Below are 24,765 nucleotides of genomic sequence, written 5' to 3' on the forward strand. Positions count from 1 at the left end.
CACAAAATGAATCATATGTTGCCAACACTGTTTAGGTACTACGTTTACAGTAGCGTGGCTTGTGTTACAGCTGATATGCAGCCAAGGGATGGATCATTGTTTAGAGACCATGAAAAAACAAGTACCTGGGCTGAACAAGGGAGTAAATAGGAAAAGAAATTAGAAGCAGTCTACCTTGAGATGAATAGGTGTTATGTTGTCATCCAGCAGAGCCTCATTATAACATATCAAAACAGCTGAAGAAACTGTTGACAGTTGTTGAAGTGAAGAGCTTGAAGTTAGCCATTCTATTGTGCTGATATGCAACAATATATGATTAAGACTGCAGTCATTTAAATATTTTCATTCAAAGATATTCAGAGAATAATTGCAGTGTCTATGACATTATTATCCTCCAGTCTTTTTGAAAGTATAAACAGTGCATGCTGTATTTTTGTAATTCCTCTTTAAAAGTGATGGAATCAAACTCTTCACATAGCTCTTAATTCTTACTCATTCCTTCTTTAAAAAGCCACAATAGAAGCCCCTCAGTCACTACATGAAGCTGAAATATTTGGATTTTACCGTGAGGGATTCTGTCACAGCCAAATCAGTGCTTTTATCTATATCCAACTTAAATGGAGCTGGTTCCATGGAAGTACCTCATTTCAGCTCTTGGCATGTACTATATTGTGGCGTATTATTTAATGGGGCTTCACTTCTTGCCCAATTAGGCTTCAAGATGGTGTGTAAATGTAGCTTCTGCCCTGGGAGCAGTTTCCTCATAAATGCCAGAATGGCCATTATCAGAATTCCTTTGTGAGTGAAAACAGACAGCTATAATATAGAGTCAGTCTTAATTGAAAGATTGTAAGAATGGCAGTGGTGCTGTCTTTGAACTTCTTCTTAAATGTCAGTATCTGAAACACAAGACAATGGGACATTTTTCCTGTTCCATTTTGGAGGGAAAATGTCAAGTCAAGCTCAGTTTCATTTTCAAAGATGGCTACATCATTGCTCATGGCCTTTTTATTACCCAATATATTAGTAGTGTGGGGAGCACAGTTGGATGACAGGTTCAGTATAACTAATTGGGTGTTGAATGGAGTCAGATTGTAATGTTTGTAGCTATTGTAGTTAGTTTTGATTCATGTGCACACATTCATTTATAGAGGCTCATTATGACTACAAGGTGATTAGTGATTGCAGCACATGACAAGATTTGTGGGTACTGACATGCTATAGGTGATTTGTTAATTTGTAACGGGGGGATGGCCCAATGGGAGGTTTAGGGACTGCAGGATTATCATACAGGCCTAGCCTAATTCTTGACATTATAATTGCGATTGTAATTTTGATTTAATAGAACTGCTATTAGGCCAAATACATATTTTGTGGCCTATTCTTTTACTGGATGTGGACATAAAGCATTTTAATAATGCTTATTTTCCAAACACACTGTAGTTTTGATGGTTAAACTTTACCTAGAATAATGTAACTGCAGCAGCTGAGCACAGTGTGGTCAGTGCAGATTAATTTCCTCGGTCACATTACCTGCTCCACTCCCAGGTTACACCAAACATCTGTATAGTAAAAATGATGTCTGTAATCATGTCTCCCCTAAAATATTTTGTTACAGAGGTGGCTTGGATTTGGGGGTGTATTTTCAGCAGCACAGACGCTACTGAATGATCATAGAAATATTATAGGAATACTACAGTCAGCAGTGTGTCTCCATGATCCTCTCGCTCTTCCACAACTACACATTGCTACTTGTCACTTTGATCATGAAGATGACACTACTCTATAAAGTATAAAAGCTACAATATGGTATAGAATTGAATATTTATAGTATATAGTTTAGGGAGTATTATAGATCCAAGACGAAACTGACCGAAGGGTGGGACTGAGAGAAAAAGGCACAATTACAAATCCATCTGCTACTTCAGCACCATGGGCAGTGCCATGGATTTATCAATACACAGCACAGTTAAGCTACTGATATTTCAGAGCCATGGTTGGAGTAATAGATTCTAACTTGCACAAACCTCAGTCAGATAAAGGATCAATGAGTCAAGCAGACTTGACCAACATATTCAACTAAACAACCCCTCTACTCCTGCAGTCTCTCTGCTACTAGCGGATGGAGAAGGGGGATGGCAGGTTAACAAGGGGGATTTATTTTGGTCATTTTGCTAACAAGGGGGGTGGCTTCCCCCTCATCCCCTGCTGGTCTGCTGTAAGGACTGGAAGCTTTTTATTAATAGATGCCCTGTGCACTCTTTTAAGAGCTACTGTCACTGTTTTGAAATATTTGCTATTTCCGTATTTCAAGATTTTTAGAACTAAATTTAACCTCTGAATGAGTATATGCAAACTCAAATTATGGCCTTGCAACTATTAATTTCCTACCCATTCCTGCTGAGATCTTCTTCAGTGTCTCATTTGTACAATGGTGGATCTATTGGTAACTCACCATATGTATCCTGCCTATTCAGGGGAAAGTTTTCATGTATGAAGGTCTTAACTTGCATACGCACAACCCCTACTTTGTTTTGTCAAGCTGGAGTTGAAACCCATCCTCAGTGGCCCTCATTTCTCTTGGACTCTGGCAGGCCCCAAAGCAGGGAGGAGGGAAACTGGATGGACAGCTCTGCTCTCCTCTGCTCCCCTCTCCAGTCGATAGCAGCCAGCAGGTAAGGCTCCGTCTCCGTCTGCACCGTGGCAGACACTTATTAGTGGTAATGTTCTCCCATCATCCATCTCCAGGTGGGCTTCCACCATTGATCTCAACGCCAAGGCTTGTCACTAGCTGCTCTGCACGCAGTGAAAGCACTGGTCGCTGCCAGCACTTGCTTTAGATGACCCAGCTCAATGTTCTGTCAATAAACTTGTGGCTGAACAGCTGGCATTAGAATGGTTAGGTTACTTGCACAGCAGTGTGAGAGGTTTTCCCCACAGTGTTCTTCAATACCTAAATTCAGCCTGAACAAACAGGATGAAGCACCTACTGTAGATTTCTGAAATGTGAGATATGAATCCCCTTTAATCCTATTTGTATGGCAATGAATTCAGATGACATCACTCAGTTGGAGAATTTACATCTGTATTGCCTTTTAGTTAGTTGGACTCTTGTTACACAGTGAAATGGGTTAAACATTTGTGATTCTAACACATAATAATTACTTTATATAGCATTCTGTATGAGAAGTACTTATGTAAGATTATATAAAATAAGGGCGACGGTGTGCCTTATCAAGATAGGTGTCCTGATGTTGTATTCTCCCAAGAAGAGAAGCAGCTGATACCTACAAAGTGATACTACAAATCCCTGTATCTGAAGCTACATTAAAGTCAATACATATTTAGATATAGTTACACAAAAATCTTGGATTGTATAAAATCAGTGCTTGTTCTCTAAAAAAAAAAGGTAATGAACAGCTTCTTTTTGCTGTACATTAAAAGATAAAAGAAGATTTTAACTCCAAAGCCTGCGTTATGTAATACACTGTTTGGTAGCTATATTGGAGGTCTACAGCTCTTGATCAACAGTGGATAAGAACTGTTTAATATGTTTCTAAATTTATGTGGAATTGAAGAAAGCCATCAAGTTGAAGAAGGACACCATTGGCTGGATTGGCCCATGGGACTCTGGATTCAACAGACAGGTCTTGGGAAAACAGAAGGACTGCAGCTTCTGTGGAAGTGAAAAAATAAATTCAGCCTGTTGAGAAGACCATGGATAGGGACTTTTGGTTGACCTCAAAAACTGTCAGGGGAACCTGTGCCTTTCCCATGCTGATCTTGGAAGGGGAGGAGAATCGCTGAACACAACTGGGGCCATTGTCTGGTAGTGCCATTTTAAGGAACTTCTGAACCCAACTGAAATTCTCTCTTTGGAGGAGAAGACTCAGGAGAAGCCTTGCTTCATTGTCACTCGAGCACAGTGATGATGGTTCCCATTTTTAAAAAAGGGGACCTGGCCGTGTGCTCTAATTGTTAAGTGTAAGGCTTATGTGTTTGGGATTTTCATAGACAGTCTCTAGAGTCTAGGGTAATCTGTTTGGTGACCTCAGGGTTACTTCTATGCTTTTACTAATTATATAGTTCTGTTGGCTTCGTTTGATCATTGAAATGAGTCAGCACCTCCAAATCATAGGCCATAGTACGTGGCTGAAATATGTGGAATATGGAAAATTCTTTGAGTTTGGAGCAAGTCACTGCCCCACTGAAGGACTTCAAGTATCTCAGGGTCTTTTTCATAAGTGAGGATAAGATGTGAGATCAACAGACAGCTTAGTGTACCATCACCATAGGTGCAGGGATTGTACGAGACTACCTTGATTAAGACTGATTACATAACCCACTTGGTCTAAGAAGGCCTTCTTGGATCCCCCAGTAGGAGCTGGAGGACGTGAGTCTACATCTGGTCTACTTTTCTTAACCTGCTGCCCTGCAACCAGGCACTGAATATGTTGAATATGTTCATACTGGCGTTGTCTTTTTAATATTAGCTTGCAAATCTATTTGGTGAATGGTGGTAGTGTATTGTCTAATCGCCTGCTTTTATGCAAATCAGGTTTATACAAATGAAGTTCGACTAACCTCTTTTAGCTGAGCAATGATATTATATATGACATACAACCACCAAATGCAGAGATGATGATATGCAATATTATAGAACTGTATAGTTTTGTGCTTGTTACCATTAACACACTGAACTGTTTGTTTAATGCATATGAGTTTGCGTGATATATTCCAAAATCAATTGGACCAGTTCATGGAGGCTTGACTAATGTTTTTGGGTACTTGGTCGACTTGGTTCAGTGGTTTAGCCAATGGTGAATTAAATTTGGGTCTCTCCCTGAAGACCTTATCAGATTCCAGTGAAACAAGGCCATCTGTTGGGACTGTGTCAGTAAAGTAGCCAAGCTGTAAACAGACAACCCCATGCAAATGAGTCCAGTTGTTCCTCCAATTACAGTTGCACTTGAGACTGATCAGCACCCTTCTGCTTTTGAACTGGTTAGAGTTTACTTTTCAGTCATGTTAGCTCAGCATTATTTTTGGAAGGGATAAATAAACATATATTTGTGCTTGTGTGCATGATATTTTAATTGAAGATACCACATTGTCACAATTAAACACTGTTTTACTCCAGTGTTAACAACCATTACTGATGTAAACAAACCTCAAAACATCAGTAATCTTCTAGCAGTAGTTATTGTTCAGTGTTGGTCCTTCTATTTATTTAAGATTGATCAACAAATTTTAGAGAAACACCAGGCATTTGGATCACTACTTAAACAGAGTGAAATTGTCACATCTTGTGTATCTTGTATAAATTTGACTGTTCATATTCATATATATTTTTAATTGAGGTGTTCGAGTCAAGTTAAGGAGTTAATGGCGTAAGAATTGTACTTTTGGTACCCAAATTGTGATAAAGTGTTTTGAAGTGCAGTTGCAATGAATTGGTAAACTGGCCTAAATTAATTCAGTCTTTTCACTGTGGTAATCCTGAATGATGTTGAGTTCAGTTAATACTGAATGTCTGTCAGGCCGTACTGCATTAAAACTGGTCTTTGGATATATTTCCAGCATAAGTAGAGCATTTCAACTTTGCTCTGTTTTACTCAAGGCTCTATGTGTTGTGACCTACTAAAGTGTACAAATGAATAAACACCCAGACAATAACACAAGTATTTAATTTTCACTTTGGTGACCTCATTTTGTGCCACCAAACTAATTTGAGAATCATATTTAAAGAGAAATTATTTAGTCAGAACATCAAATTAATATCAGAAAACACTGACATGCAATAGTTTTAAGTTCATTTTATTTCTGGAATTGAGTATATAGTTTTTCACTGCACAACAGTTTTAATACAGCTTATTTTGATGTTTTCAATCAACAAGATAGTGTCATAGCCAAAAAAATAAATGAGATTTTTGTTTTCTTTTTTACAATGACAAACATGTGACTTTTCACTGAACATTCATTAATGACCTGATAATTATATTCTCCTTGTCAGTGACATGTTACAAATGACCATTGACAAAAAGCATCATGGATGAGTGCAAAAATTACTACATTAATGCTTTGCTGTAGGACAATTAATATAATAACATAATTTAACCATAGGGAAAAGGGAAAACCTCACTGAATAATACATGACAAACAATACATTCTTTTGCATTTGTCACTCAGTAACAGACAGGAAACAACAGCACAGGTAGAAACACAAATTAATTATCAGAGGTGAAACAACATTTAACACTTATAGAATATAATATCTGGGAGGAACTGTGGAAAATAGTTTGCATCACTTTATTTTAAGGCAGTTTTATTATTTCTATGTACTCTAAGAATAATTTTCATCATATAAGTTTTGAACATATAAAAATACAGTTAGTATGTAAGAATAAACATGCATGTGTGTAGCCTTTTCTTGATATGGACTTTTTAAAAAAAAAAAACGATCTTCATGGTTCACATTCACTTTGGCTGATGATACACAGATGACAAACATACAGTAAGTGTCATCTGGACACAGGACAACAAATATCCTCACATTTTCACTGCTAAAGACCACTGATTTGATTTGCTATGACACAGACCACAGATTGAAACAAGACCCACAATATACAGTACATTTGTAGAGGAATCCTACGTCACATTACACCTTCAATGGACATTTTTGACCAAAACATCATGCACCGTGTACATTGCCAAAATTCATTCTAATGTCAGTCCAGTATCTCTGAATATCAAAAATAGCAACCATAGTTTATTTAATATTACATAAGCTCCATGCATCTAATGAATTGATTTGGTAAATTGCACATATACCCTCACTGCACTTGCTATTTTGTTATTGCACAATGTACCTACAATATAACAACACATGACTACCCTCATTCTACCTCTAAGTGCAAATAAAAGCACTTTTTTTTTTACTGTACACATAAACACAGTGGTTTGCCTCAGTCACCACTGGACTATATCTTGCATTTAAGGTACTGCTCATTTAACTTTACACTATTAACTATTGCTATAATGTGGAACACATACACACGGCACAAGTTCACAGATGACTTCAAATGTACCACTGAAACCGGTTTTTCCCTTCACACATCTCTATTGTCTTTAACCTGTCCTCTATTTTTACAGTTATTCATTCATACATTTTTTATAATGTGCCTCATCAAACTGATTTCACTTACATATGATCTCTTTGGCAACTTTAGTATTAATGGCATCAAAAACATGTACATAACTACTCAAACATGACAACAGTAAAAATAACTTTATCTCATTAAAATATTATATTTATATTATTAATCCAGTTTGTTTTTTTTTTTTTTTACATAATGGCACACACAAACAGGTTGGCAGAATCACATTTACAGGACGTCATGATTGTTATAAGTCACTTAAGTATACTGTATGTATTTTTTTAAATTTTTACAGATTCCTGCCATGTACAGTATATTACGTTAACTACTCTATATGTGTGTGTAAGATATACATTGAGATCATTCAGTAAAATCACTCTCTGATTGAGGATTTGCCCCTCACATCAGTGCTTCAAAGCGGACATGGCTTCAGTTTCCTAAAGGCAGCAGACCAGTTAATCTAAGTCTACTGAGTCAAGTGGGTATCAATGATGGACCCAAAATCATTCTGATGTCTACACATCCAAAAAAAAAAAGAAAAAGTTTTCCATTCACATTTTTTGATATTTATATACTACTTACAGTTACATGAGGATTTTAAGGCTTTTCATTTCGTGGTGAAAGGAGCACTATTGCACAGACAACAAAGACACTAGTGAGACTAAAGCTAAAGACTAAGTCTAAAAGTGTTGAGAGGAGCAGCTGAGTGGGAGTGCTCTTTCAGTATGGCTTACTTCCCTGATTTGCGAGGCTGACCAGCTCCCTGGCTGCTATCAGCCGGTTTGGTAGCTGCAGTGCCGCTACTATTGCACAGGTCCCTGATTTCCAGCAGGCCCTCGTTCAGTGCTTTGACGAAAACAGCCGAGCTCGTCTGCGTGCTCTCCCAAAAACTAGACACACAGAAGATGATGTGGTCTGATTGTGGGTTGTAACAGGCGCCGTAGCCGTTTGGCACCACTGGGCCGTAGCAACAGAACATCTCCACTGTGGTAGGGACCTGGAGACAGGAGGACACAACCTAGGTTAGACCACTTTACTGTAGCTAGTCATGAGAAAGAGCTGTGTTAGTTTTGCATTTGTGAGAGATGATGAATCAGATCAGGGCTGCAAATACAACTTATTTTCATTATTGGAAAAATTTTCATAGGGAAAAATGCCCAGGACGACATCCTTAGATTTCTTGTTTTGTCCAACCAACAGTCTAAATATTCAGTTTACATTCCTAAAACAGAGAAAAGCAGAAAATCCTTACATTTGACATTTGACAATCTGAAACTAGCAATTGCTTGGTATTTTTGCATGATAAATGACCTCAATGATTAACAGAATATCAAAATAGTTGTCAATTCACTTTTTTTTGATCAACTTTATATGCAAGATAAAAACTTTCACCTGGTCTAAGTGGTGTTAACACTCTGGGAGTTTTTCCCCAGACATATTTGATGTGTTGATCCACCACTGGAAGAACTCTGATATCATGTTTTCTCATATTTTCCATAGATGAAGTTAATGTTTCTATAGGCACTGCATCTTTCACTAATGCAAAATCGCTGACACAGGATGTTAAAATAGCAAAGTTATGGCGAACAGGATGTGGGTTGAATCATTTCTCTTCATTAATAAGCAAAAGTGAGGAGCAAAACGCACATTAATTTTGTTGGAAATGTCATGGATGACTACCAGTGACTGCACATTATAAATGTGACTTTGTTGAGTCACTGCTCAATGTAAACTGCAGATGCTCTTTGCTTTGCTGTCAGAAATGGAAAAGTGTATCAAAGCTAAAGAGTCATCCCATAATCATTACATGTTGTTGTAGCATTAACCACCCCTCAGTCGGTCAAATAACAATGCAACTGTCAGCTCTTGTGAATGTGTATTGTTGTGTAGTGAGTCTTTATATATATAGTTTATGTGTATGGCTGTCTTAACAACTTGTGTTAGTAGAAAAAAAACATTTTCAAGTGTGGGATTCAAGTGCTAAAGCTAAATACAGAGATCATCTGGAGGAAAAAAACTCAGTGCAGAGGATAGCAGATGAATCTGACAGGGTCTCCAATTAAAAAGACTTTAGGAGCAAGCACAGAGCCCTCAGTGATGCTCCCAAACACCAGCAGCCACCTGGCTGTTTTCAAAACTTTCTAATTAGTCTTATGCGTTTTGTAAAGTTTTGTTGTGTTGTAAGTGCATTTCTTTTTTGCAGTCTTAGTAAACTCTTTTTTAGAGATTTCTTCAGCCTTTTGTAATTGGTTCTCTTTATTGTCTATACAGCTTAGTGCTAAATGCAGTCATGTCTTCAAAGTTCTTTAATAAACCACAGACAGAACTGTCTGCTTATCAGGGTGCAGGGCATAAAAATAAAATGCTCCTCAAATGCTCCTCTTGCTCAAAATTCCTGGTGCTGTTGCTGCTCTAGGTGGTGTTGGCTGATCTCCGTCTTCTTGTAATTCATGGTCATGGTAGTGAAGACACAGAGGAACTTGATATTCATAGGGTCCAAGAACTGTATCTCTTTTCACATTTGAAAAAAGCCAAAGCAAAAACATTTCTGTCACAGTGACTGGAAGTGTTTTCCATAACTGTACCTCTGTTCACAAGAGGAGGAAGTTCGGACAGATTATAAGCAAAGCAGCAGAAGATTCACTAATATTCCCTCAACAGCAGCTCCTCTGTATTCGCTATCTTTGTGAAATGATAACTCTAAAGCCAATTCATATTTCTGTTTTTATCTCTGTGTGTATAAAGACACATGTTGAACTTGATGAGTCAGGGTTCTAGGGAAGTATATGTATATATGGTACAACCTGTACTTTATCAATCATGAGCAGAAATTTTAAGCATCACTGATTAAGTCAAATTCTTATAAAACTGCGTTTGGGTTCCTTAGCCAGAGAGACCTTAAAGTAATAATTTGAAGAGAGAAAATGTTAGAATAGTTTGAGATCACATGTTACCTGACTGGTAGAAAGGATGAATTGGTTACTGGCCAGATATGTCTCATCGCAGAAGATCTCTGGCTTCTCCATGTTGAGCTCCTTTGCGATCCTCAGAAGTCCAAGGAGATGATTGTCTATTGCCATTCCTGTAATAGCCTGAAAAACATGTTTTCCCTCAGTGCTAATGAATCCTTTTCAGCAAGAGTCTCAGTATGAACAGAGATGGGATTTACAGGCCCAGTCCTGCTTAGTGTAAAATATACCCTCCACCTTGACTTTCACAACAGAATTCAGATGTTTGCTGAACTTCCTGGGCTGCAGTTGGACCACAAACCATGTAGATATGTTTTGGATTGAAAGGGTACTGCACACCAGTTGTGACCTGTGCCTTTAAAGATTTTGAACAATAGCCCCACTGTGTATCCACCAGCTCCTTGTTGTGATACTCCAACCAAAATGTATTAATTGATTTCTTTTTTTCTGGCATTAAAACTATTGTTATCCATTGTAACCAATATGTTTTTCAAGCTTACCGCAGCTGCTGCCCTCTGTGAAGAATGATCAAACAAATTTCACTTTTGAAGTCTATAGGTGGTGAGTTTTTGACAAAAGATACATTTTGGGTTTAGAATCAGTTTACATAATGTTTTAATGCTGACACATTTAAACTTTGTCTATGACACTGATCAAAAGCTGGTATGAAATACTTACTGCAATTGTATAATTTGTCTGGGCATTAATTGCATCCCTCAATCGTTTAATTTTTTCTGAATCCTGCAAGAAAAGTGAAAAATAATTTAGTGAAAAAATGGAAACATGGGGCAGTTTTCACAAAAGTAATACAATACTGCTAGTAAATCCATTTTTCATAGAGCTGTTAAATCTGTGGGGAGATCATCTGCTTCAATAGGGAGACTGGGTTTGGCATGCTGAGGTAGCTGGTCGCACCTGTTTCGTCTGAGCGGGCTTGATGAGAAGTAATATGGGAGTTAGTCTGTCAAAGTGAGAAAAATGACTCACGGTGAAAGTGCCCCTCTCATCTGTCATGGACTTCACAAAGGCCAGGGCCTCAGCAGTGGCTGAGCGAATATTATCTACCCGACCCTCTTGGAAACGCCGAATGGACGCACTCTCATAGGTGGAAACGAGCCTTCCATTGCATCTGAGATCACGACAAAAGCAATCATTGAAACATCAACATATTTGAAAGGGAATAGTAAGTAAATTTTTGTAAATTAAGATTTGAAGCTCTAGATCTGGGATGTGCTTTACTTGTAAAATGCGAGTTGTAAGGCAACTTGTATGAATGCGTCTGGACTCATCTTCTGCTTTTTGATGAATTCTTTTCCATAAACTTTAAACTTGAAAACATCCATGTCGAGATTATTCACCAGCCTGGACGAGAAAGCAAAGACAATATGAGACCTAGTGTCTTTGGAAATACTTGGAATTGTTTGTAGATATGATTATGTGTTTTTTTGTTTGTGTGTGTCTTGCCTCTGGAGTCGGTCTCCAGATGCCGCTAAGAGTCCTTGGATGTGTGGGTTACATTTCCAGAGAAGTTTCCTTGGAGGGGGAAGCTCTCTGATGCTGGAAGATGTCACTATCTTTGATGGGGTCCCAGTTCTGTTGAGAACAACAACATTTAGATCTCCTTCACTGTTGACCTCAGCAGCATTCATTGAGAAAACAATATCTGATGTACAGTTATATCCTGCTGCAGTGGGCTGACTTACATATATTTCATCAGGTATTCCGAGCACTGCACCAGAACTATACCCTCGAAAGGTGAGTGCTCGCACACCACTCCACATACGCCATCCATTCCTATAACAAACTGAGAGAAGACAGATTAACTAACAGGCCAAAGTCTCCGTCCATGCAGGATTAAAGTGCCATCAGCATGGTTTTACCTGCATTGACTTGTCATACCAGCGGTTTGCCCCATTCCTCTCACGGCCGCCACCATGCAGCATCAGCAGTGCCCTGTTCGTATCATTGGGGTCCAAGCCATTGGGCTCATCCAGACACACCACACAGAGACAGCTTTCTATCAGGGCCAAAGAGTCCCTGTTGGTTTGATCTGGATAGAAGAGGTTGGGAGATCAGATATGTCTTGGTTTATTTCTCTGAAAACTGTTTACAGTTGGTTAAAACTTCTGAAAGTGAAGACATTAGAGCTGAGACCTTTCGTTAGTGCATCTCTGGCTTGTGCCCATTCTGTCCTTCCATCAGATGTCAGGATGCCAAAAGGAGGGAGTCTCTCTTCTGCGTTTCCTGCCATTTTCATGATTTTCTCCAGTTGGGATAAGATTTCTGTCTCGTTGAGCTGCTTGCTGTTTGCGACTACATCCAACACGAAAAACTAGTGAGAAAAATAGATTACAGAAACCATACAGTTCTTAACTATTCCATCATGTACTGTATCACAGGATGCAACTTTAGTAGGGAACATTTATGCTGAGATGTCTCCTTTATGTCAGAGCTTTATTGTTACTGTGGTACAGTATTTGAACCGCTGAGATAACAAGGGCACTAGTAATAATGACAGGGACTAAAAATGGCCAACTGCAACATAAAACATGGCTCCTCCACTGTGATCAGTTAAAAATGCGACTCAAGGAAGCTCTCAGACAGATTTAATCAACTGTAATTTAGTTAACTGCCTGTATCTCCATAGGGACAGGCCCTTATGTGCCATAGATTGATAGTTCCCAGAACCATTTCCAGGTGAGAGCTCCTCTTGTGCTGTCTCTCAGCCTTTTTCTCCATGTTAATTTAAAGGCAAAGCTAAATGAAATCAAAATGGTAGTAGCCTTGGACCTGCAGATGATGGAAGCACAGGTTTTATGTATTGATGGGAATCTCTATAAAGGACTATCAGTCAGGACTCAAAAACAATATGAGGGAATGAGATGGTATCTGGCACAGACTACAGATTGTAGAACAAACTCACAAAAGTTAACTAGACCACCATTAAATCGAAGTTGTTTACATCAGTTGTGCTTGTAAACACCAGAAAAAAAGACTTCACTTTTGAATTATGATCAGTTGGGAAACTTACAAAATGCAGCTCTATAAAAAAGAAGTGGATACATTTTAAATACAGTACATATATGATGAAAATTGACTGATAGGTACTAATATTTTTCACTAAAATAGGATATTTAGTCTAATGCCTGAATTTAAAGTCCCCACTCCAGTCAAATATCTGTTTTTGTCTTTCAGTTGGATGTTGGAGCTTCACTGTGCAGAATGATGTATATACAGATGATGAATATTCCAAGTACATGTTACTTGGAAAAGAAAACCTCTTGTATTCAGTACTGAGGTTCAACAGAGTGGAGAGGATCTTGGCTTTTTCGGTTAGATGCCCCTGTGATATCTGTAATACATTACATTCAAAGGTGGCACCAACAGAATAGATAACAAAATATCTTCTGTAGCCAAATTAGATGTCCAGGAAAGTCATATACTTTGAATTCTGATGAAGGAAGAGTTTATCTGCACTAGAGGCCAGTATTGCTGCATGCAGTGGTAAATTCACCACATCTTTGGAGCACTTTGGTAAAAAAAAATCTTCAGCTGCATCTGTAGATAAACTTAATATAATGTTAAAACATCCTTACATTCACTTATATTTTCTCTCACATGGACTGGACAGTGTCTTCACTTAGATGCGTGATGGAGTATGAAAAGTCTCCTCAGAGGCCAGTGTCCTGACCTGGTTCTTGCACGCCACGATGATGTGCTCCGGCGCTGAGGAGGCTGCATTCATCTGGACCTTAAGCGTGTCTGTCTTTAGCCCCGGGTAGCGGTAGGAGCTGAAGAGGCGGTAGTACTGCTCCATGCACAGAGGGGTCCCAGCCAGCTGGCCTCGGGCAAACTCCACAGGGAGCGCTCGCCTGAGAGACATTATTACACACATCATATTACCTCTGACTCTCTTACTTGGTGACTTATTAGTATAGTTTGGTTTTAAATTGACTGACTGCACACTGGGGCCGTGGGGGTAACATAGATGAGGTGTGGTGCGTGCACAGACATGCAGGTGGAAGCTTAGGGTGCAGGGTGGCAGGTAATCCATTACAAGTTAAACTTACTCATCAACGAGAGCCTTATACTCCAACACTCCTCTGATGAGACGAGCAGCAAATCTTAAAAGAGTGAAAAGGATGAAATTAAAAAGGCGCAGGGTTTGCTGTATAAACACCAAACACACACATACAGTGGACTGGCAAGTGATTATAATTAGATGTTCTCCCATCTCTCAAAGGACTAACAGTAATCACATTATGGTAAATTACTAGGATACAGTGGGTGAGCATGTGTGTTTATCTGTGTCTGTGTGTGAGAGAGAGAGCCAGCCTGTATGTGTGAGTAGGCGGTGGGGGCAAATAGGGAAAACACAGAGCCCTGTCAAGTCTTATGTTGTATGTCATTTGTCTTTGGTGTTATTACGTTCAAAGCCAGATCAATACAAAGAAGGCGGCCACAGAGCACCACACCCCTAAATGAGGCCTGACTAGCAGTCTCTGCGGAGAGTTTGGCCCTGTCACTCCCAATCTAATAAGTGGTCGTGTCAGTAGATTACCAGCTGCTTGGGGTGCTCTGGAAATATTCAGTTAGTGCGGCGCAAGCTGACAAAAGCTAATGGTGAGTTACAGGTCCGGGCGGACTGGTGTAATGTCTGGTGGACCACAGCTCATTTAATAATGGGCAGAGATTTGTCCAAGAGATGATGCCAGTGATTCTTTCCATGTCTGCTCTGATCTTAATCTGTGTCCATGTCTGCTGAGAAGAACATAAACCTCTCAGCAGCCACAGAACTGAATGATATAATGTACAGTATGTTTTGTATTGTTAATATTGTTACTTTTCTTTACAGAAAAGTAAAATGAGCAATATCCAACAGTTGCTGTTCTCACTTAATTGACATCTAAACCTCTGGACACATTAAATTGGTCTTCAAGCATTCTGCAAGTTACAATCTGTGTTGTTCAGTACATCCTGGGAGTTATTAGGTGACATTTATTTACTACCTTTTTCTCAATGACTTGAATTTTGTGAGAGAATGTGGTGTACGTGTTCAACTTGAGGGTATTAAATGCAGGTTTGCACAGAGATAGGGAAGACAGAGGGTTTCCATAAGAGTTGAAGCGATTAATCTAATAATCAATTGACATAAAATTAATCTGCAACCATTTTAATAAAGGATTCATCTTTTTGGTAAATTTTTAAGCAAAAATGAATAATGTTCCAGTTTTCCTCAATTGCTTCTTTTTCTTGTCTAACCTGTAAGTGAAAGTAAACTCAGTATCTGTGGGAATTGGACCGTTGGTTGGACAAAAGAAGCAACTGAAAATAATCGTATTCTTTGTAATTCTGTTGTATTGAGGCTGCTAAAATGTTTTCCTCTCTTTTTATCACCATTCAGTTGACAAAAAAGACATTTCACTTCAATGAAGTGACTCAATCTGAAATCTGACTTTTACCAGACGTTTACATGGCTGAAATATTTTCAGCTTTCAAACTCAAATGATGAAAATCTTGATGTTCTGTTGCATTATTTACTGTAAGAAAGTATTATATATATTGTATATATATATTCACAGTAATGTTTCTTCCCAGTGTAAAGTGATTTAGGATAAGATTTTCTTTTTAACTGCTCCTCTCACTGACTCTCACATGATTCTGTTGTTGCGCAGTAGAGTCATGTTTGTGTAACTTTTATCACTGTCTCTGGTACATCACAGAGAGGGTGGATACATTTTTAAAACTCAGCACATGTAAACATTATATAGTCTGAACAAAAGCAGAGCCAAAAAAAACTCCCAGCACATACCTGAGAGCATCCTTATGATCTCTGAACGTCTGCTTAGGAAACACCATGACAGGACTGGAGTTGACCGGTAGGGCCAACCTGTTGTTCAAGTACATGTCTTCAAGCCAGTAGTCATAGACCTGAGAAACACACATAGACGCTTTTTTGAGAAATGTTGCTTCGTTAAGCGATTTGGACTCAAGTTATTATCTTCAGAGTTGAGACCTGTGAGCAATGGAGTAAAAAACCTATTACAGTGTATCACTGCCAGATGAAAAGGAGAGTGGGTGAGAGCCAATGTGAGAGTGGGAGCGTGATAGATTTCACAGAGCTGGATGAGTTGTGGACTGACCGATCACCCAGACTCCGAGAGAGAGAGACTGAAGCAACAAAGGACAAACAGAGACTCCGATAAATCTTCATCGCCGGGTGTTTCACTGTTTTCAACTCTTATGAATGGGTTATATATTATATTATTTCAGGAACTTTGCCATCTTGGAGACAAAATCAGAGGGCATTTTCTTTTTAAAATAGCACAGATGCAAAGGTTCAAACATGATTATTACAAAAAAAGCACAAAAAAGATGATGCTGATTAAAAATACTGCATTAGTAAAGCTCAAATTCATTATATCAGATCCTCTATAATAAATGTACATACTTTGTATTAAATGAAGAAAAACAGACATTTTATAATACTAAAGATATTGAATGATGAACATTAGGTAATGACTTTAATGAGTTTTCCAAATGAATATTCAATTAATTAGAAAAAAGGCGGAGAGGAGAAACATATCCAGTTACTCTTAAATAACAATAAACCAAAATGTCTTTATTGATACAGGGGATAGAAAAATGTTGCATAGTTGGATGTGTTTTTTCTTTTTTCTGTCTTTTTTCCCAGTTTATGCACCTTGGTAAAATGAGGCAGCAGTGTTTTTTTTATCTTGCATGATGTGAAAGTTTACCCAGTTGGTTGTCTTGTCCCTCCTCTCTAGAAGCTTCTTCTGGAGAACCTCTCCAGCACCTCCAGGAGCCCCAAACTTCTCCACGATGGCCTTTGTTTTTTTAAACTGCTCCTCCTTCACTAGGTGCTGGACACACTTCAGGTACGTGTCGAGGGTTTGCTTCAGTGGGGGCACAGGGACCTTTGGCAGCACCTGATGTCACAAAAACACAACAGATTGGTATAAATAGTGATAATAAGTAATGAAAGGACAGCAGCTGTTCAGCATTTTAATGTTTCAGTTATTGTTAATTAGTGAGAGGGCCAAAGGGGTAAGATCTTTTTTTTATGCTTTCATTATTAGAACCAGAGTTAATAATTCATCTTTAATGCTTCAAGGCCTATTTGCAAATAAATCCCATAGTCTTGTGGGACTTGGAAATACTGTTGTTTTTTTTTTAAGGAAGGGAGATACAAATTGATTATCTTTTGTGTCTGATGTTCGGTCATTTGCATACTGTTACTGTTAGTAGCCACAGCTGTTGATGTTGACCTGTGTGTTGAAATGGTGAAATAATTTCTTGCTGTGGATTCTTGAAAATGGGAGAAGTATTTTTTTTTTTTAATGTATTTTATTTTTTTGCGCAAAGATGTATAAAATGTTGCTCTGGAAAACAAACAAACAAAAATTGAAGACAGGAAGACCAAGTGGCAACTAAACCACAGTAAACAATTCCCTTATAATATAATCTATCTTTAGACAACCAAACTGCAGTAAACAACTGGTTAAATTCCCATATAATCTATCTGTAGCTCAAATTTCATTAGATGATTAAAGAAATACAGAGGTGAAGTATGTCTATTTTTTGAAATAAAATAGTTAAAATATGGGTGGTTTTGTTCCAGAGGGATGAAAGGCCTTCCATCAAATGTTCGCCCCTAGCGGTCAGTTAATGTTAGTGGACCAGGAGCTGTCCGTGGTGCTGAACTTTTGCCAACTTCAGCACCACGGACAGCAGAAGCGCTCAATATTAAAAAATTCTTGAAAAAAAGTTAAGGTGTTTAGTATTTGTGCTAATGTAAAGAAAAACACTTTCACTAAGAAAACAATGACATGTGATCATACTTGGCCGTCTCGGTCTCTGGCTGTCTGTTGCTCCAAAATAGGCATCTTTGCATTCCAGTCCAGTCAAGGGAAATGTGGAAACCCTCTAGAGATGGCTTGAGTTCAGCCTTCCCTGCACGAAGCACGTTAAGACATTTAAGAGAGAAAACAGCAAAGTAAAAAAAAATACAGTAAATAAAATTAGGGCCCACTGAGCTTTGCAGTTAGTGCTGTCTGAAAGTGAACCAGCAGGCTTCCATTCTTCATCATTTCGCAGCCTAATGTAATTTGCTGCATGTCCTTGAATTCCTGCTGCGCTGCATTGCTCACCACTGCAAAGAGATCTGCATCTTAAAAGCTCATTTTTATCTCTATTTCAGTCTTAAAAGGTTAGTTTTCCTCATGCGAAAGAAAAATGATGCCAATAAAGTAAAATAATTTGTAAAACATTTCAATAAAAAATGACAATATCTTAAAACAAACGATTAACTAAAAATTACAAATCACTGAAATGTATTAAACTTTAAAACAAGTGAAATGATTAAGGACTTGCAAACTTTTCAGTGTGTTTTCAGAACAACGCGGACTTTTAAGTAGACTAAATGAGCTTTTATGGATGTATATTCTTCCTCGCTGTGCGCCAAAGAGGCTCATCCAGTAGGATGATAAGTTTTTAATAAACACAAAATCTCCTTTTTCGTTAATTGAAAGAGAGAAAAAAGTTACCTTACCTGATCAGTGTAGCACTCAAGTGGTCAGAGAAGTGTGTGGAAGATCACATTGCCTCCCACGTCCACGATGTGATATCCCATATTAGAGTAAAGCTCCGTTCGGGCGCTGGACTGGTCCCCCGTCCCCGCGTCTCGCCATACGGCTGTGACTCCACATTAAAGCGCGCCTTGGAAAAAGATGCTGAAGGTGTTTGCGTCTACCTTCCCCCTTGAGGCAAAAAACTCCTCCCATCGAAATCTATTCGCGGAACATATTATCTCACGGCCCCCCACCCCACCCCACCCTTCCCCCCCCCACATCCACCCACCACCTCCCTACCCAACCACCCCCTAAGTCCTGCGCGCTTTCTGCAGTTTCTGCCAGCCTGAGATGTGTCACAATTGCGGAGCTGGTGCCTGATTCCCCAAACTGTTGCGCTCTTGGATCCGGTCATCAATATATTTTTTGGTTTCCATTGTGTTGCTAATGTGCGCTCCATCTCCCCTTCCTGTGTGTGTTCGCTCTGTGACTGTGTAGCTTGTTGAAACAAGACTTCTGGAGACTCATTATTTTTCATGATCAGAGGAAGTTTAATTATTTTTCATATATAATATAATGGAACTAAGATTATATTGTTTCCAACCATGGTATTTGAATGCCTCTTGAAGAGCAATGTGGCATTTTGAATAACTTTTATAATCTGAATTCGTTACATTCATCCACTCCCACTTCTTTATTCTTTTCAACCTCGAAATAAAAAGGAAATCACCACCGTCACACTGATCCAAACAGAGATTTATTAAAACGACAATTGATAAATGAATACATATTTGTTCATCTTAAGGAGACTGACTTCATTAGCTACGTCTTGACAAAATGTTTCACACATACACGCTCGCGCGCACACACAAAAACACGCATACACACACACACACACACACACACACTTTGCAGAGGTCCACGTATGTTTGAACAATTTACATTGTGCATACTTTATATCCACATATGTACAAAATCCATTTATTATGATACATTTAATTTCAAACAACAAAAACATCTAAAATAAAATGATACCAAACAGGCCCACGTGTTACAAAATTAAAAATCACGAAATTTCGAAGAGCAAAAAAAGAAAATCAGGCCTTTGATGTGCAAGTAAAAAAAGTTTCTTCAGAGACTAAAAATATAGGCTATTTTTGTGTGTATGTTTGTGGAAGGGGGGGAATGTGCTGCTTATAGTTGGTCCCATATAATCATGTACGCACAGTTATCTATTTATACCTTTTTACAATACTCAGTTATACACACAAAGTCAACATTAGCTGATAGATCTCTCACAAAACTCCAGTTATACGTCCATAACAAACGCTACATAGACTTGTTCGACACAATGAAATCACAGTCAACAGAAAAAAAAAGACTTTGGATAAACGGGTCACGCAATCATGATTTGGTGATTGGGTGTTTATATTGCACATTGGTACTTAATCACTAGCCTATAACCTGCCTAACTCATATCCAAATCTCTCCAGGGGAATGTTTAAGGGGGAAGGAGGCGGTCAGAGTGTGGCCGGTTTAAGTGTACTCGGGACCGGACGACTCCTCTGACACGGACCGTTGTGCTCTAAAGGGGTCAAACCCATTTTCATCTACTGGAAGGCAATTCCCTGCCGAACTGTAACTCTTCTTTTTACCTCTCCTCTCCTCCATTTTGATAGTATCGTACAGCCCCTGCGGAGCTTCCTCTAACAGGTTATCTCTCTCTGAGTAGGACGGTTTCATTTGGCACACGTTGCGCAGCAGCAGCAGGGCTGGTGCGTAAAGCACATTGACGAGACCCATACCCAGATTAAGTTGTACAAACCCGAGATTGTGCACTATCTGGCCGGCTACTATAGGACCCATGGCATATGCGACAGAATAGGAAATATCCGCTATAGCATAAACACTACCATACACTGAAACATGACGCACGTCAACCAGAAAAGCGAGTGTCGGCAACAGGGCAGTGTCTACAAGTGCGATGCCAAAACAAATGCCGCACAACGGCGCGATGAGCTGCCCAAAAGTTTTGCATGCCGGGACTGTGCAGGAGCTTGCCCCTATGATAACCATACCCAAAGCTCCATAGAACCACTGCAAATGTGGATGCTGTGCTGCCAATTTAACTGTTATGTACACACCGAGGACGTGAGGAAAGAAGGCAGGGAGCCACGTGAGTCCCATTTCCCACTGTGAGGAGTGCATGGTGGTCTCCATCCAGTTGGCTATGGTGGGCTCAAGAAAAGCCAAGGGGATGTTGCACACTGTCAGCGCCCCGGCTACCACAGCTATGTACGGATCAATCATGAGTCTGTATATAGGGGTGCCGACTGGCATGTTCTCTCTAGTCCTGTTGGAGAACGGCTTGATCACGGTGAGCAACAGAAAGCCGTCAGCCAGGCAAATGCAGGCGAGCACGATGAAGGGCACTCTCTTGCCCACAAACTCGTACAGGACACCCCCGAAGGGAGGCGCCACCAGACTCCCGAAAGAGATAAACGCCAGAGCGATGCCAAGCGCCTTGCTTCTCTCTGCCTCCTCGGTGTATTTGTCGGCTATCATGGCAATTCCAGAGGTGTCAGCGAAAGCAGACCCCAGACCCTGCAAACTTCTGGCAGCAAAGAGCGTCGCATAGTTCTCCCCAAAAGCAAATATGCAAGTGGAAACGAACATGACAGTCAGTCCAATTAAAAGTGGTATGTCATATCCAACCCGGTCTATGAAAGTTCCCGACAGCGGGTTTACTAACAGCTGCAGGATGGCTTTAGACGCAAAAAGTACTCCTATCTGGACATCTAAATTGTCCTTGTTGCTTTTGTCTTGGCTTGTGCTGTTGGTTGAACTGTTGGGATGCATCACTTCGTGGACGTGCTCTGACTGCTCATTCTCCAGCTCAGCAAGATAGTCTGGAATAATTGGCACGATTACCATGTAGAGCATATTGTCCAGCAGGAGAGCAACGCAAACAATCACTAATATGATCCTTCTTTGCTGGTGAGGATCTTTCATCGCGGTGCCTAACTTCTTGGTTCTTTCGCCCATCTCGGACAGTTTTACAGCGGCTGATTTGGCCAGCCCGGATGATCCCCCTTCGGCATTCATGATGTGCTTTTTTAATGATTTCCGATTCGAAATAGAAGTTGTGCTTCTTCCGTCTTCTCCCGAGCTTTCAGCACCTCGGATGACTCATTGGTGTTTTCTCTACCTTGAAGTGATGCTCTCCGTCCTCACCTCGCCTGTGCGTAAAGGGAGAGGCGCAGAGGAACTTGGCTGCTTCATCGGTGAAGATGGCTTTCCTCAGCTTCGTCAACTTGTCCTCGCCTCAGCCACATCCGATGTTGTTTCATGATCTCCCAAGACGTGACGTGGTGAAATCGTAGAATTTCTGCACCGTGCAGAGGTTTCGACCGCTAATCTTACATGGCAAAGTTTGTTTTGAGCGATTTTTGTTACTTATTTGCAACACCTAGGGCACTCAGAGGCTCCCATCTCTGTGCTCATACTCCTCGTCACCTGTGGCACTTTTGCGCTCCGCTCTGAGACCACAAGTGACTTCGTGGCCATTGGTGCACATTAACCCTCAGGTTCGGCGCTATTTTAGTCCCTTTTTTTGTCTCCCCTTTTCACCGAGAGCTGTGACGCATCACCAGCTTGCCCCCGAGTGGATCCCTTCGCCACTTGCCTCCTTTATGTTAATTTCCAACCATGGCAGCAAACACTTCAACCAATAAGAACCAGTCAGCCAGTGAGCACCACATCACGACCCGTCCACAAGAGCGAGGAAGAAAAAAAAAAGCTTTCTTATTCCTAATGTCTAGTGTGAGACTCTGGACTTTGATGTTAGGTGGAAAAATATAACCTATCACACTCATGTACAGGCATATACGCGCATGCAGAATTGAAACAGCTGCCGTGATATTTTTTCCTAAAGAAAATCAATCTGATATTAATCTCAAGATAAGATACAAATACCAAATCCATACACATTTACACCAAACACACACACACAGTGGGTGCAAGTCCCTTGTAGGACTACACATCTACAGACTAAAAACTCCACAAACTTCAGTAGTATAACTATAAACTCACTACTTGCCATTCAATCTCTGGAAATATAGATTTTTTTGGAGGGGGGGACTAAAATATCAGTGCCATGGCGTTGTAACGAAATAAAATATTCATGTGAATCAATTAAATGAGGGCTTAAGGAAAATGTTGTAGTTTACGAACGAAGCTTTTCAAAATTTGAATTTGCAAAAAAAAAGCTGTGTGCCAGCCTGATCTCAGAAATGATCCACTGCTGCAGCTGATGAGGTTTCAGCACCAAGTTGCTGTGGACAGCTCCCGTCACCAGAGACAGACAGGAACAGCAGCTTCACAGACACTTTCAATGTAACCGAGGAGCCAACATATGACTATAACAATAACAACATCAATAAAACAATAAAGACTATTGCAAGCTCTAAAATCATGAGATAGAATCGTGCTGAACACAGTGTAGTTAATGGAGAGAGCATTTTTTTAAATTTAGCACAAGTCACCGGCGACACCTTGTGGTAAAAATCCACAAATACACACAATATGCATTAAAACCATTCTATGAACTTCGCTGCTTATATGGCCAATGAGGTTGTAAAATAAGTTCATAATTTGCCATAACAATAAGTGTAATCGGATTGGTTGCCCCCTATTCACTTTATATTTGCTTTGTTTTTTTATTTTTTTTAAATTTTAATGTGTTTTTTTTTCTTTTTCTATCTGCTACAGTTACAATCCTATTTCTTTATTGTGTAAAAACGACACTTTTTTTATTTCCAGTGTCATGTGATGAGTAAAGGCGTGTTTCTAGGTTTTAATTTCTCAACTAAATATATTATTATTTGCCAGTAGAGGGCAGCAAAGACTTGCAAAATGTTCCTAAGGCACAATGCATGTAAACTAGATGTAAACCAAAAAGTTTCCTCATTGCTGGACCCTCTGATTTTTCCTGGATACATTGACGTTGTCTTTTAATGCACACTAGACAACGTGTAAATCAAATGTTGTTAAAATGTTTGTTTGAATTAGTTGATTTTGTGATCATTTAGAGAATATACTATAATATATATGCAGAATATATTATAGCATTATTTAACAACAAACAAACAAAATAAATGAATGAATAAATTAAATAAAAAAGCTGTTTTGGCCTTTAGGTTTCTGTTTAAATAGGTCAAGTAATACCTGCTACAACTACACTACTACAGTATTACAAGATAAAAACAGGCACAATATGTCCCACTTGCTATTTGCACACTTTTCATACTGAATGTGGCCTTAGTGCATGTGACAAAATGTCTTATACTGTATATGTTTCCCACCAAATATGATTTGTGTTGCAGTTCAGCTATAACAGGTGTTGGCATGTGTGGTAACTGCAGCCAAGACAGCATGTTTTGTTTTCTTGTTGTTGATATCAACATTTATGATGATTACTGTTATAAAACAGAATATCGGATAATTGTCTCAGTGCAGTGGATGTGTGTTTTCCAGTGTGTTCAGTGGATGATTTGATGCAGAAAAGGCAATTCAAATAAACAACATTAATCACCAACAGGAGGATTAACACACCACAGGAAATAACTGCCCAATTTCACTAATGAGAAAGGATTGGCACATGAACATTTTTCATATTATACCACAGTCATGCTACAGTCTTTTTTTCCAATACAGGCAGAAATGTGACTACATGGATAATCTCTGCTAACTCACTCCAGTAATTTGCCAGTGTCTGCAGGACGCAGAGATGTAATCCAGAGTGTCAACTTTGTCGTCTGGGATGAGATATTTGATGGTGACTTTGCCTGTGATGTGAAGACGATATGAGATAATGACACCAGAAGAAATGCTGCCTAAAGACTAGTGACGCAAATTACATCTAATCCAGATTACACACTAATAATTTAAAAACGATAGAGCGGGGATAAAGTATGTCACATCCATGATATAGTTCAAAATATGAGTAACATTTGTGTACAAGAAATCATGAAGGCTTATGAACAGACA

At 39.3% G+C, this 24,765-nt stretch overlaps 2 protein-coding genes across 2 annotated transcripts; both read right to left on the bottom strand.

The window, feature by feature from the left end:
* Window positions 1-5,798: 5,798 nt before the first annotated feature.
* On the bottom strand, window positions 5,799-18,853 carry LOC137172428 (choline O-acetyltransferase-like). The gene is made up of 15 exons (XM_067576851.1): window positions 18,699-18,853; window positions 17,989-18,100; window positions 16,885-17,076; window positions 15,939-16,057; window positions 14,197-14,250; window positions 13,818-13,998; window positions 12,281-12,458; window positions 12,007-12,176; window positions 11,830-11,930; window positions 11,591-11,719; window positions 11,366-11,488; window positions 11,114-11,255; window positions 10,805-10,867; window positions 10,112-10,249; window positions 5,799-8,154 (listed from the first exon to the last, which is right to left on the bottom strand). The coding sequence occupies exons 2-15, from the start codon at window positions 18,031-18,033 to the stop codon at window positions 7,888-7,890; spliced, it is 1,902 nt and encodes a 633-aa protein (XP_067432952.1). The 5' UTR covers window positions 18,034-18,100; window positions 18,699-18,853; the 3' UTR covers window positions 5,799-7,887.
* Window positions 18,854-19,455: 602 nt separating this feature from the next.
* Window positions 19,456-22,476, bottom strand: LOC137172374 (probable vesicular acetylcholine transporter-B). The gene has a single exon (XM_067576768.1). The coding sequence runs from the start codon at window positions 21,820-21,822 to the stop codon at window positions 20,254-20,256; it is 1,569 nt and encodes a 522-aa protein (XP_067432869.1). The 5' UTR covers window positions 21,823-22,476; the 3' UTR covers window positions 19,456-20,253.
* Between the last annotated feature and the right edge of the window lie 2,289 nt (window positions 22,477-24,765).

This window comes from Thunnus thynnus, chromosome 20 (genome assembly GCF_963924715.1).
Source record: "Thunnus thynnus chromosome 20, fThuThy2.1, whole genome shotgun sequence".
NCBI lineage: Eukaryota > Metazoa > Chordata > Actinopteri > Scombriformes > Scombridae > Thunnus > Thunnus thynnus.